Below are 12,849 nucleotides of genomic sequence, written 5' to 3'. Positions count from 1 at the left end.
CCCCCGGGACTCGAGCGCTCCTCCGTGCAGCTCCACCCGTGATCCCTCTGGGGAGCAGGAGGGAAAGATACCGGGGCGCCTGCCGGGGGAGCCCTGCAGCCTGGAGGTCACAGCAGCTGCCAGCAAGGCCTCGTGGCCCCCCGACCAGTGTCCCCCCCACCCCTCCGCGGCTCCCCCACTGCTTCAGTCTCTGACAGAGAGCAGGGTCCCTGCTGTCCAGACCAAAGGGCACCAGTGCCCCCTCAGGGCCCTGCACAAAGGGGTCCCCAGAAATCCTACCCTGGAGGCTGTTTCCACAACAGTCAGCAGCCCAGAGCTAGAGCGCTTTCTGCCCATGACAGTTAAGAGGCAGAGAAACGCTGCTGGACCCTGGGGGTGCAAAGCCCTCTCCACCACAGTCAGGCCCTCCCGTCATCGGGGCCTGCGAGGTTTCCTTACCTGCAAGCTAGACATAGGGGTCTCGCAAGGGGAGAGACCGCAGGGCCTCGCCCAGCCCCTGGCCCACCCATCTGGCCCTGTGCCCGCAGGGAGAACAGATGTCGAGGGTCCAAGCCCAGAAGCCAACTCTGGAAAAGCAACTGGGGGTTAGGTGGGCATGGGGGAGGGGTGCTCCCAGTCAATGAAGCGGGGGAGGGGGCGCTGGCACCCCAGAAGGCCCTGGGTGACACTGGGCCCCCCCAACACTTTTCACCCAGGCCCCGCCCTGCCCTGCTCACGACTCAGCTCCACGAGAGCCCGGGGTTGACCTACTGGGAACCCCAAGGTGGGACCCCCAGTCATGACCCTGCACTGGACAGCACTCAGGGCGCCTCTCTGGCACCTGGAAGGCAACCCTGAGAGGCAGACCAAGGACGGGAGGCACCGGGGCCCTACCAGCCTTTCCGCATCGGTGCCCCTTTTGTGCCCCAGACAGTGGCCTCAAAGCCGCCATGGCCTACTTGGAAAACAAACCTCCCCCCAAAAGTTGCACTGAAGCAAAACATCTCTAGAAAGCGGTTTTCCCAGTGGTGGGCAATGCAGTCCTGAAAGAGCCCTTCAGGAAGCAACGCAACAGCAGCATCCTTGACCACCAGGAGCCTGCCCAGGGGTGGCCCTGGCAGAGGTACAGCCCCCAGGCCTGGGTTGGGGCTGTTTCCTTGGCGAGCAGCCCTCTCTGCCCTGCCTCCCCGGGCTGGAGAGGATGCCCAGGGTGACCTGACCACCTCACGCCCACTTCCTGCCTGCAGCAACCAGCCAGCCAGAGCGGAGTGGCCCCACATTCCTGAGCAGGTTACTCACCTGACCCCCGGAGGCATTTCAGTGTGCCACCTGGTTCTAGCACATTCCATGTCAAGTCAAGGAAACCGAGGACCCCAGGGGAACACTCAGACTGCAGAGGATCTGGGAGAATCGAACAGACGAACACGTCGGCCAAAGGGATGCCTGAAATGGCCTCACCCGCGCCGGCACAGCCAGTGACCTTCTCACCAGAGGGGGAGTCTCTGAGGCTCAAATTTGACCTTAGGGTGTCCCCACGTCCACTGTGGACTTGGGGAGGGGGCCCAAGGGAGTCTGTGGTTTCTGTGCAGGGCGGAAAAGGGACTGGGGAGGAAGGCAGAGAGCCGTGCTGAGCAACCAGCCGAAGCAGCCCCCAACCAGCCCCCTCTAAAAGTGGCACCCCCTCGCTTTAGCCCAGGCACCCCCACCACCACCCAGCACCAACCCAAGCCCGTGACTTGATTAGTCTCTTGAACGAGGTGTCAGCTTCTTTCTACACCACCATGTTGTCCAACATGCCCTGCAGCCCGTTCCTCAGACCCGACCAGAGGTCAGAGGGGGCAGAGGGCAGCACGCACGTGACCGGAGCCCTGCCAAGGTTGTCCAGGCTTTCCCAGGGGCTGCTACCTCTCAGTCCGAGGAGCCAGAGCAGCAAGGACAGGCAGATCAAGTGTGAGCCTCCCACCTGCCTCCAGGCTGTGTGCTCAGCCTGGCCCCCCCCTGCAATCTCCTCCCTCTGGTTAAAGTTGGGGGGCCAAGGGCTGTTAAGAGAACCCAAGAGACAACCACCATGGAAAGTCTAACAGGAGGGGCAGCAGCTCCGGGATTCGTCCTCGCATGTGTCCCCTCGCAGGGGAGCAAGAGCAGGAGGGCCGCCTGGTCTCCTGACTCCCCTGACCTGCCCTTCCTGCCGCCAGCCAGAGGACGCCCTCCCAGGCCTGTGATAAGCCGAGTGCAGGGCAGCTAGGGAGGGGCAGGCTGGGCAAAGGCCGGAGCGGGCTAGTTGAGGGGCTTGACGGCCGCTGCCCCTTAGCAGAGGCGGGACGCAAAGCCTGGCGAGCTGTCGGGCCTGGCTAGCCCAGCGGGGGGCAGGAACGCGGCAGGCTGAGCTGGATTGGGGCCGACCGCCCCCTCGTGGGCCCCTGAGGCATGGCGGGGCCCCAGCTCACTGCCAGGACCAGCCCGAGTGAGGCTCCAGCAAACAGCTAAGGGGGAAACCCGGAGGACAGGGAAGGGAATACGGACAGAGCCAGGCCTGGGGCACAGGCCAGCGGGGCACCCTGCGCAGGAGTGACGCCTGGATGGAGGGGGCTTCGTGGACGGGACTCAGCGGGGCCTCTCAGCAGAACGTGACCCCAAGGACGGGAAAATCCATGTCCCGCCAAGCCGCCACACCTTCACCTCCCAACCCCAGAAGGCCGACACTGCTGGACTCATCCACGTTTATTATGGCAATTAATTACACAGACACACGGGCGAGCGCTCATGTGGTTCCGAAGCGCTCGAACCGGTGGAGTCCAGGAGTGACGTCTCTTCATAAATACCAGGAGACGCGAGCACAGTGGGAAGGAGCCGCCGGTGCCGGCCGAGCACCACGCTGCGCACACACCACGCGCGGGCCAGGAGCCGGCAGGCACCAGAAGGTCAAGTTTCCTTGTCGGCCCCAGCTCCTCGGCCGCCAGATGCTAAGTCCTCGAGGAGTGGACATTGCAAGGCACATGTGACATCCTAACCCCCAGCAGCTCGCGTCCGCCCTGGAGACCCGGCTCTGGCCGGGGCCGCCAAGTTAATGCTTCATTCTTTACCCCCCTTTGGCCTGTGCGGCCACTGCTTATTGCTGAGCGCGCTCTAAATCCCCGACGTGCTGGAGGCCACAGGGACACGGAGTCACAGTCCCTGCCCTTGACATGCTGAAGACAAGAGAAGCAAAGACACGGAGTCCGACACAGCGGTGGTGTTCTAGAAAGCACCCCTGGGGAAGCGACTGTTAGGGCTTCTGCTGACATCATCTTAGGAGGAGCTGGGGAGCGGGTGGGGAGTTATATCCGGGGGCTCAGAGGAAGGGGATGAGGGCAGGGCTGCTGCCAATGAGATTCAAGGCACTAGAGGAGTGACTCAGAGGAGTCAGCCAGAAGTGGAGCACCCCGAGGGGGGGGAGGCTGTGGGAGGGCAGCCGGCCCTCCACTCCTAAATGAGCTCCCAGGTGGCCAGTTTCCTGGACCACAGCTACTCGCTCCCAGCCACAGGGCACAAGGGGGTCCCCAAATTCTCCACCAGTGCAAGTCAGGTTGGGGCCCACCCTCACAACCCCGACTTCTCGATGCACAGCACCCGGCCCCCGCGCATCTGACATCAGCCTGTCAGATCAGGTATGGCTTTAAGTCACGTGACAGTGCTTGAGCGTCCTGCTGAGCTGCTCTCTCTCCCCGCACCCGGCCCTGGGCGTGGGTGGCGCAGGCATCCTCAGGGACCCCACACACATGCAGAGCAGCAGCCCTCGGCATGGACACCACGTCGAGAGGCCAACACCCGGGAAAGGCGGGGGGAGCCAAGGCCAGATGTAGGGAGCCTCATCACCGAGGTGACCCGCATTGGGTTCGGTGCCGCGAGCGTGGGGCACAAGTAGATGATCACAAACACACGCCCGCTCACACACACTCACGGAGAGGTGTGAACTCCCAGTCAGGCTCGCGGCGCAGAAGTTAGAGCCAGTCACTGCAAGGAGGCGCCCCCTTCCCCGGGAAGGCCGATGAGTTGTGCCCACTGTCCCCACAGCCCGCAGGGCCCCAGCCAGGTGCCCCAGGTCCCTGCGTGCCCCCACAAGTCCATGAGGAGTGCCAGCTCCACTCCCAGTTTCACCTGGAATCTCAGGAGGGTGGGCCCAAGGCTGAGGGACAGGGGAGGTAGGGAAGGGCCAGGCCAGCCTCTAATACCCAGGCCAGGCAGGCCCCTGAGGCTGGGGGAACCCGTAGGGAGGGGTGGGGCCGGTGGGATAGGGCGGCCGAGGCAGGCCTGAGGGCTGGGGCGGGCCTGGGAACTGGGGCTGAGTGGGGTACGGTGGCTTGCCTCCTGTCGAGGGGTAGGACGGCTGCTGAGGATAGCCAGCACTGGGGGCACGGCCCCCCGCCAACGGGTACCCAGGGCCAGAAGCACCAGCGGGGGCCATGGGATAGCTGGGCAGGGGCGGCGTGCTCCTCTGCGGGGACCAGGAGTAGCCCCCAGCAGCCCTGGGTGCTGGCTGGGCTGACGGGTAAGCAGGGCCCATGGGCCCGCTGTAGGCGGGGTAGGGCTGTGACAGCGCGGGGAAGGGGGCCGGCGGGAGGGCGCCATGCGCCGTGGGGCCTGCAGGCATGCCGGGAGACGGGCTGTAGGGCAGCGGGTAGGGCAGGCCTGCCGAGGGCGGGGGCGGCAGTGGCTGTTCGCCAGCCACAGGGGGCGTCGCCTGGGGGGCCGGGCGAGGCGGGGGAGGTGGGCGAGGAGGAAGAGCATCCCCCGCCAGCTCGGGAGATACTCTGGGCCTCCTCATCACCTCCTGGAGCTTCTCCACACGGACCCGGCGCAGGTGGGACAGCATCCTCATGGAGGAAAAGGTCTCCAGGAACGTTTCCAAGGGCACCTCACCCTCCAGGAACTTCTCAGCCATGGCCTGGAAGACATGAAGGCCCGTGACAACAGGGCCAGGGGCTCGGCTGCTCCCGACCTGCTCTGATCCCCACCGGCGAATGGCTCCCCGAGGCCCTTCTCCCTGCAGACAGACTGGAATGCACTCCTGGGTTCACCCCGATCTGCCTCACCCAGAGTCAGCTCCCGGAGGGCAGGGACTGTCTTGTCTAGTCACCGCTGTCCCCACCCTGACCTGGTGCCAGGCCCACAGTGGGCACTGCACACGTGTGTTGAGTGACGGGACAAACACCGGCCACTCGGTCACTCGAGCAGGCTGGCCTGGAGCTGGGAAGACAAGGCAGCCCGGGAGAGGACAGTGGCCGGGGGCCAGGCTCCAGTCCTGGGTCTGCACCCACAGCGCCCCCTTCTGGGTCTGCCAGCTGCCGGGGTCTTGTGATCCATGGCCCAATTCCGCGGCAGCTCCTGAGATCCGACTGGGCTCCCTCATCCAAAAGGGCTCACTCCTCTCTGCGTCTACTGCAGACACCCGGCGCCCCTCCACGGGCTCCTGCTCAGCAAGAGGGGGTGTCCGCGGCTCTCTCACCTCTGACTCTTCTTCGATCTTCATGCCTTCGATTTGCAGAAGGTCTAGCAAAGTACTTGGCCGCAGTGTTGAAGAAAATTTCTCTGGAAGGGAAGGCAGAAAGGTCGACATCTCAAAAGAGGCTCTGGACTCAGGCCTGGCGGCTGAGGTTTCAGCAAAGTCTGTGGCCTGTGTGCACTGAGGCCCTGTCACCGCCCCGGGGTCTGCTGGGCCCCTCCTTTCAGTCCAGTCCCCTTGGGTCTCCTTTCTGAGCAAAGGGCAGCTCAGCGCGGCCCAGCCACTGACTAACCAGCTGCCCAGCAGCAGCCTGGGAAGCAAAAGGACCCGGACTTTGAAATCCACCCCCCACCCCAATCCTGCTCTTCTTCATGGGGGAGGGTGACCAGGCCAGCCCCCACCCCTACCTTCAGCTGCGCCGAGACTGAGCTGGCGAGCTCAGCACAGGACGCAGGCTCTCTGACTCAGAGCCCCACAGCAGCCTTCCCAGCTGCCTCACGGAGCCTCGTGCTTCCCACCCGAGGCGAAGATGACAACCTACCCTTCCTCGGCTGCTGAAAGCGTATGTAAAGCACTTAGGGGCATGGACAACCACCAGGGACGCTGGCCCATGGGGAAGGGAGAAGGCACCTACTCTTCCACGCTACTCCACCACTCTCCCGTGCAACCTTGACAGAGACCCTGAATTATTAACAGAGGCGCCCCCCCCCCGAGTGCACACGTCGGGGATCTGGCCCACCTACCCAGCTTGGCCTTCTGCTCCTGGCACCGCTCCACGAGCTTCCGGAGCTCCTGGTATTTGTCCGAGAGATTCGAGCGGCTGATCTCCAGGGGACCCTGGAACTCCAGGTTCTGCTCAGCCAGGCTGCGGTTGGTGGCCAGCGCCATCTCGCGTTCCAGCTGCAGGTCCTGGACCTAGAAGAGCAGGCCACTGGACCGTAACGAACACCACCGCTACCACTCACCTCCAGCCGCTGGGTCAGGGTTCCTGGGATCCTGGCACACGGTGGGGTCCCCTCAGCTTGGTCTAGTTCTAGCCCTGGGCAGGGCATGCAGACACAGGCACCTTCCCGAATCCTCCGCCCAATGGTGGCGGTGGTGGGCACAGGTGGGAAGCGGGCGCCTGGGGGCCAGGCCCACCATGAGGTGTGCAGAGCTCCAGGGAGGTGGGGACCCATTTATATCAGAAAGTCAGCGGCTTTCAGGCAGAAGCAACCAAAAGTCCTGACCACTTATCCCCAAGATTCAGGGTCAAGGGGCCTACTCTGAGGTAGACTAAGGGCCCAGCCAGACCACAAGATGGACAGATGTGGTCCCAAAACAGTGAGTGAGAAAGCCAGGTGACAGCAATTCAGGGAGACGTGTGCCTTCCTCCTCGGCCACGTGTGAGCACTGCAGAGAAGCTGTGCCAATGAGGCGGCAGAGGGGCCACCAGGGGCTGGCGGGGTGCCCCCATCAGCACAGCACAGGGGCCACCCAAGGCCCTAAGGCCAACCTCCATGGCTGGACAGCCCCCTGACAGCACGTCCCCAACATGAGCAGCAGCCTGCCCTCAGCTGGGTCCTAGGCTGCCACCGGCCGGTGAGGTGGCAGCCACAGGACCGCGCCCACATCCAAAGCCCCTGCCATGACCCGAAGCCCCATCTACTCTCCAGGGAAGCCCCTCTACCGGGGGCGGAGGCATCCGCCCACCACCCCTGAAACAGTGAGGACAACACACCAACAGCACACGGGCCCCACAAGAGACTCGGGCCTGCTGGGGGCTCAGGCCAAGCTCAGCAACACCAGCTTGCCTAGGGGAGCCACCGTTGGCATCGCCGCCATGACAGCACCTGATGGACAGGCCGGCTTGGCTTGTCCACCCCCTGACATGGGGGGTTCAGAATAGGGGGCTATGGGAAGGCTGAGCTGCTGACCCCTACATAGGGGCTCAAGCCCTGTGCTGGGGCAGGCCTGGGCCTGCTCCTCCTGCGCCATCCAAGTTCCAGGCTCCCTCCGCCCCGCAGACATGGTTGCTGGGGCACAGGGGTCACGGGGCTGGATTCCTGGGCCTCCCAGGCCAGAGCTGTGCTGCCACAGACAGCAAGCTGCCCCCCAGAGCCGCCTGGTTGGCTGCCACAAGCACCCACAAACACATGGACTCGGACGTCAACGCTGGGGAGTCTGCCTCGCGTTTTCATTAGCCAGGAAAGCTTTTCTCCCCATATGTGCTGCCAGAGTGGAAGGCCTGAAGCCCTCTGCTCAGCTGCCCCTTGGGGGCCCCTCGGGGCCTCCATGGATATGCCTCTTTACACATCCACTGCCTTTCCCCGAGTCTTAACCAACCTTGTATCACTTCCCCCCAAACCTTGTCTTACCCACTTCTGCCTCCTCTCCCCACAGTATCCCCAAATCTTTCTCCACTAGGGAGCCCCCCACCCGGCAATTATGGGGGTCACTAAGACAGTTCAAGCACTCCACCCAAAGAGCTCAACCTCACCGCTCAACCTTCCACATGGCAAGGTAGCCCCCAACCCACTTCTCTAAGCAAGCTGCACACCCCAACTAAAGGCACCCCACCTCTCCTGGCGGCCCACAGCGACACCATCACGCCCTCACAGCCCTGGTGGAAAAGCCCGTCAAAGGGGTCTTGGAAGCCTGAGGGGCTCATTCTCCCGAGTTTTCTCTTCATGCCGGGAGAGTTGTTCCTGCAGATCAGTGAGGCCCAGCCGTGCCCACACAGTCACGCTGCCTTTGCCCAGAGGTGTCCCTGCTTATGCTTCCCACCACCCGCGCGTTCCTCACAGACCCTGTCAGCTGCTCGCGGGGCGGTCGGCTGACTGTGCCTAGTGAGGCCCTGCCGCCACCCACCCTGAGAGTCCGAGTGGGCCGGGAGCCTGACCAGACTCGCCAGCTTCCGTCCTGCTGAGGGAGCTCAGGGCGAGGACAGACCAGCCTTGCGCAGCTCCCACGCCTCTCCCCTCTCCTCACAGCCTGTCCAGGCTGCAGCCCCACGGAGGCTGCTCATTTGGGAAGGGGGGCCTCACCCCAGAGAGAGCACAGTGAGGTGGGGAGCAAGGCAACCGGCCCACAGCCCGCACCTGCAAGCCACAGAGAACGGGAAGCGCCCTGGGAGGCGAAAGCGGGAGCGGGCCTTCCCGTTCCTCAGTGTGAACTTACAGACCACACACCTGCTCACCAGTGAAAACGAAAACACATCCGAATGCTAATCAAACGAGCTTGCGTATCTGCGCCTGTGACGCCTCCTAATGCAGGGGCGGGAGGCGGCAGCTTCCAGAGCACGGATGGCCCGGCCGCTCCCAGCATGCCTGTGGGTCCATCCAGCTCTGTGGCCACATCCGGTCACCGGACCTCACAGAGGAGTCGGGTCAAAGAGACAGGAAGGGCTTTCGAAAAGCATAAAGCTCTGAGACAGAAGGGTTATTTTTATCCCCCTGACGGGAGCTGACGAGGTGCGCTTACGACAGGAAACGGGTCAAGCAGGTGAGCCCAAACCCCTGACATGAGCCCAAACCCCAGGCCGAGAAGGGCTCTTCCCAGATGCCTGCCAGCGAGGCCCTTGGGGCGCTTGGGGCAAGACCACGGCACCTGGCTCTAGGAGCTGCCTCAGACTCCAGCTGGGAACAGCAGGTTGGGGACACGCAGGGCAGGGGGATCCCGGGGCCGCCAGGGGCCCTGGACTCCCCAGCACTGGCCCCTAGAGCTCCCAGAGGAGCAGGCTGGGATCTCAGGGGCTCCCTGGCTGGGTCCAAACCAGAGATCAGGCCATGGAGAGGGGGGAGGAACGTGGCCTGTCCCAGCTGCAGACCTTTACCTCGGGGGCCTCCTGGGCCAGACGGTCAATGGCCTCCGGGTCATTCTGCATCTCCTCCAGCTCCTCCAGGGTCTTGTCTTTCAGGGTCTCCATCTTCCCCTGCGAAGAGAAAAAGACACTGCAGTGAGGGGGGGGGCAGTGCGGGGTAAAGGGCCCCCTGAGCCCAGAAATACAATCGGTCGAAGACAAACGAGCACTGCAGGGGAGGCTGAGGAGGGGCAAGGCTCCATCCTGCACTGTTCCCGCCACCCGATCCATCCCCACTTGTGGGAGATGCCAGCCGCTCCTTCCCCAGAAAGCAGGGCTGCTGCCCGAGGCCAGACCACAACTCCTGTGGTGCTGAACGAAGCTCTCCAGGGGGCAGCTGGGACAGCAGACAACGGGAAAGAGCCAAAACTCGGCCGGCGGCCACCATGGTGCCAGCATGTGCTCTGCAGGCGTGTAATTCTGTCCGAACCAGAAATCACACTATGCCGCGGACCAGCCCAGCAGCGGTGGGTAAATCGAGGCACTCTCAGGGAATGAGCGAGAACAAGCACGAGGTGGTCGAAGGAATTAGGGCGAGGGACGAAAAGAAAGAAAGGACACACAGACACACTCTGAGGGAGTGAAAATCTGAGTGTGATTTGCTGGAATTAACTTTCTCTTTTTATACATTATTTTGACCATTACATAAGATTATTTTTTACAGTTTGTGGTTAATTATAATTAGATTATTACATGCAGTGAAACATAACAAAAAACAATATGCACCATTTCTAGATTCCATTCATGTACAATCATCAATAAATCAAGTTCATACCGAGACCACAGCAAGAGCGGTCTCCTTCGTCCTAAACCATTTTTGACCCTCAGGTCTTTCCTATTAACCTTAGTTTAAACGTTGACTCAACTATTAATTTTCCATCTACATTGTGTATTATGTATATACTACAATATGGATATTTCTTTACTATTACTTATAACTATTTCTGTTGATTAAATTTACTATTATAAAATCACAACAGCTGTTTCTCACATTTAGATTCTCAGGCATTTTCTGTAAGTAGTCAAACCAGTTTAAGGTAGCAACTGGGCAGTGAAGCACAAAGCTATTGAATTGTAAGTTAAAGTTGAGCGGTGTGGTCTCAGCAAGCTGGGCAGTGTCAGCTGGAATACAATGGCATTGCTTTATAGCAGCCATCTTCTTATAAGGCCAAAGAAGGGGTTTTTATGAATCTCCTCGGGGACTGCGCCTGTCTTAGGTTGTCAGGAGTCGCAGACACTTGTGCAGGCAGTGCCTTCTGTCGTCTGCCCCCGATCTTACCCGTCATTGGCTGTCCAGTCCAGCGCCCAGGGGAAGGGGGTCTTATGTACTCTGACTTTCTGGGTCTGAGTAACTGCCACCCTTTGTTCAGCATGCTCACTGACGTTCAGCAGCAGAGGCTGCCGCAGGGGCAGAAGCTGCCACAGTTCCTTCGACCACCTCGTGCTTGTTCTCGCTCATTCCCTGAGAGTGCTTCGATTTACCCGCCGCTGCTGGGCTGGTCCGTGGCAACACTACTCTGCAAGCACCGGGCCTTCGAGGACGCCAACGTCACAGGCCCCGGCACATCGCTGCTCACTGAAGTGCGTGCACCAGCCACCTCGGGTTCCCTCCAGCAGCCTCAGCAACTGCTGCCCTCTTCACATGCCACAGAAACAGACTGTCACGTGTGTCCTCGCTGGAGTGGAACAGAACCCCCAAACACCCCCCCACACTCCCCAAGCAGTCAGGAGGAAGAGTAACTCACCCACCCAGACAGAACATCTGCTGACACGGAGCTGCCTCGCAGTCCTCAACCTGTCACTGCCTGGGGGGCACCGGTCGGCAGGGGCAGAGGGGTCACCCCAAGAAGAGGAAGCACAAACCCACCCGGTGCTCACTTCCTTTCTGCGGACAGGATCTTCTGCTTTTCTATCTTCTGGACGTGCGTGTCAGGGCCTGAATGCATGCGGCTTTTTCTCATGACAAAGTTACATTCATTTTCAAGAGACTCCAGCACTACAGCAATCTGGAGGCCCCACAGCGCTGGGTCACGGGGAGCCGGCACCCACCATCCAGACAGGGAGGCATTTGGGAATTAAAGACAGTTGTATGGCCCGAATAACCTTCTCTGGGTCTCAGTTCCCCCCACCCCAACCCGGGGCAAGTGCACTGAAAACACACGTGCCAGACAGGGCTCAGGAAGTCAGTCTCTCGCTGGAGATGCTGAACCGGGGCCAGATTCTGAGAAAGGAAACAGCTCCTTGCTAGTCGTGTGGCAGCAGAGGCCTCGGTGACTGCGCTGTCTCCCCTCAGCCTGTGAGGTGGGGAGCAATCAAGCCACCCAGCAGCCAAAGCACAGTCCACACCTCACCCTGCTGCTCTGAGACCCTCGGTGCAAATGCTGGGGCAGGGGACCTGCGGACGGTGACACTGCCAGGCGCCCCGTGAGTGGCCGAGAGCAGGACAGGCAAAGTGACATTGTGAAGACGCAAAGCCATGTCAGCAGACTGGGCTGGGTCACCAGACCTAGCCTGAGTCCAGGGCCTGCCTCCTGCCAGCCATGGTACCATCCCTGAGCTCAAGGGCAGCCCCTTGAGCCAGCGTCTGTGAACCGGGCTGGCCCTGGCCGGTGCAGGATGAACCAGATAAGGCAGGCGCGCAGGTGGAGCTGGCCTAGATCAAACCATCTCCACACTACAGGGATTGCCGAGCGATGACTAAGGCCTCCAGCACCCAAAGCTGTGACCCAACCCTATCCCGCCCAGGGAGGGACCTGCCCCAGGAGAGGGCAGGGCGGAGCAGAGACAGCCCTGGGGGTCAGCAGCTGGCCAACCACAAGCCATCTGCACAAAGAAGCCAGCGGTGTGGAGGGCTCCCGGGCAAGGGGAGGCTGCCAGGCACCTGCTGGGAGGCCCTGAGCAGGCTACCTGGGTGGCCCGACTCTCCCCCAGCACTCACCCTGGGGCGTTAGGCTCCATGCTGCCAGGGAGGGGAGGCGCAGCCCTGAGCCACCAATCACAGATTTTCTGGTTTCAGGACCCCCCTTGGCTCCAGACCCCCGAGTTTTTATTGATGGGGATTTTTTATTTTTTAAATAAATGTCTGTTGTTTTTTTCCAGTCTATGGTATTTTTTTTTTAAAGATTTATTTATTTATTTATACAAGCACTGGGTACAGTCAGAAGCGCGGGAGGGTGAGAGAATTCACCAGAGCCAGAGCGGGGAGCAGAGCAGGCAGAAGGACCGAAGTACACTGCTGAGGGGAGCAGCGGGCGGCAGGAGAGGTGTGCGCGCCATGTGGGACCCTCCTCCGGTGGCCGGGGAGCAGCCGGGGATCGAACCAGCGCTGCAGAGGCCGCGGGCAGCTTCGCAACCCAGCGCTCTACCGCTGCGCCACCGGGGAGGCCCCCTGATGGGGATTTTAGTGATCAATATTTATCGCATTAATTAGAAAATTAAGTCAGGAAATGTTCGAACAATATGCAAGCACCCACATTCCATTGGCCACAGAACAATGACGTCATCACGCGCATGTATTCGCCGAAAATTCCACTGTCCATTCACTGGA

The 12,849-nt window shown here is 61.3% G+C and overlaps 1 protein-coding gene across 1 annotated transcript; it reads right to left on the bottom strand.

Moving 5' to 3' along the window:
* Positions 1-4,183: 4,183 nt before the first annotated feature.
* VPS37C (VPS37C subunit of ESCRT-I) lies at positions 4,184-9,374 on the bottom strand (the record flags this gene model as incomplete). The annotated part of the gene is made up of 4 exons (XM_084249225.1): positions 9,276-9,374; positions 6,205-6,376; positions 5,465-5,547; positions 4,184-4,903 (listed from the first exon to the last, which is right to left on the bottom strand). The coding sequence occupies exons 1-4, from the start codon at positions 9,366-9,368 to the stop codon at positions 4,184-4,186; spliced, it is 1,068 nt and encodes a 355-aa protein (XP_084105351.1). The 5' UTR covers positions 9,369-9,374.
* Between the last annotated feature and the right edge of the window lie 3,475 nt (positions 9,375-12,849).

This window comes from Talpa europaea, assembly GCF_964194135.1.
Source record: "Talpa europaea genome assembly, chromosome: 1".
Classification (NCBI taxonomy): Eukaryota; Metazoa; Chordata; class Mammalia; order Eulipotyphla; family Talpidae; genus Talpa; species Talpa europaea.
This window is presented reverse-complemented; position numbering and strand designations above follow the sequence as displayed.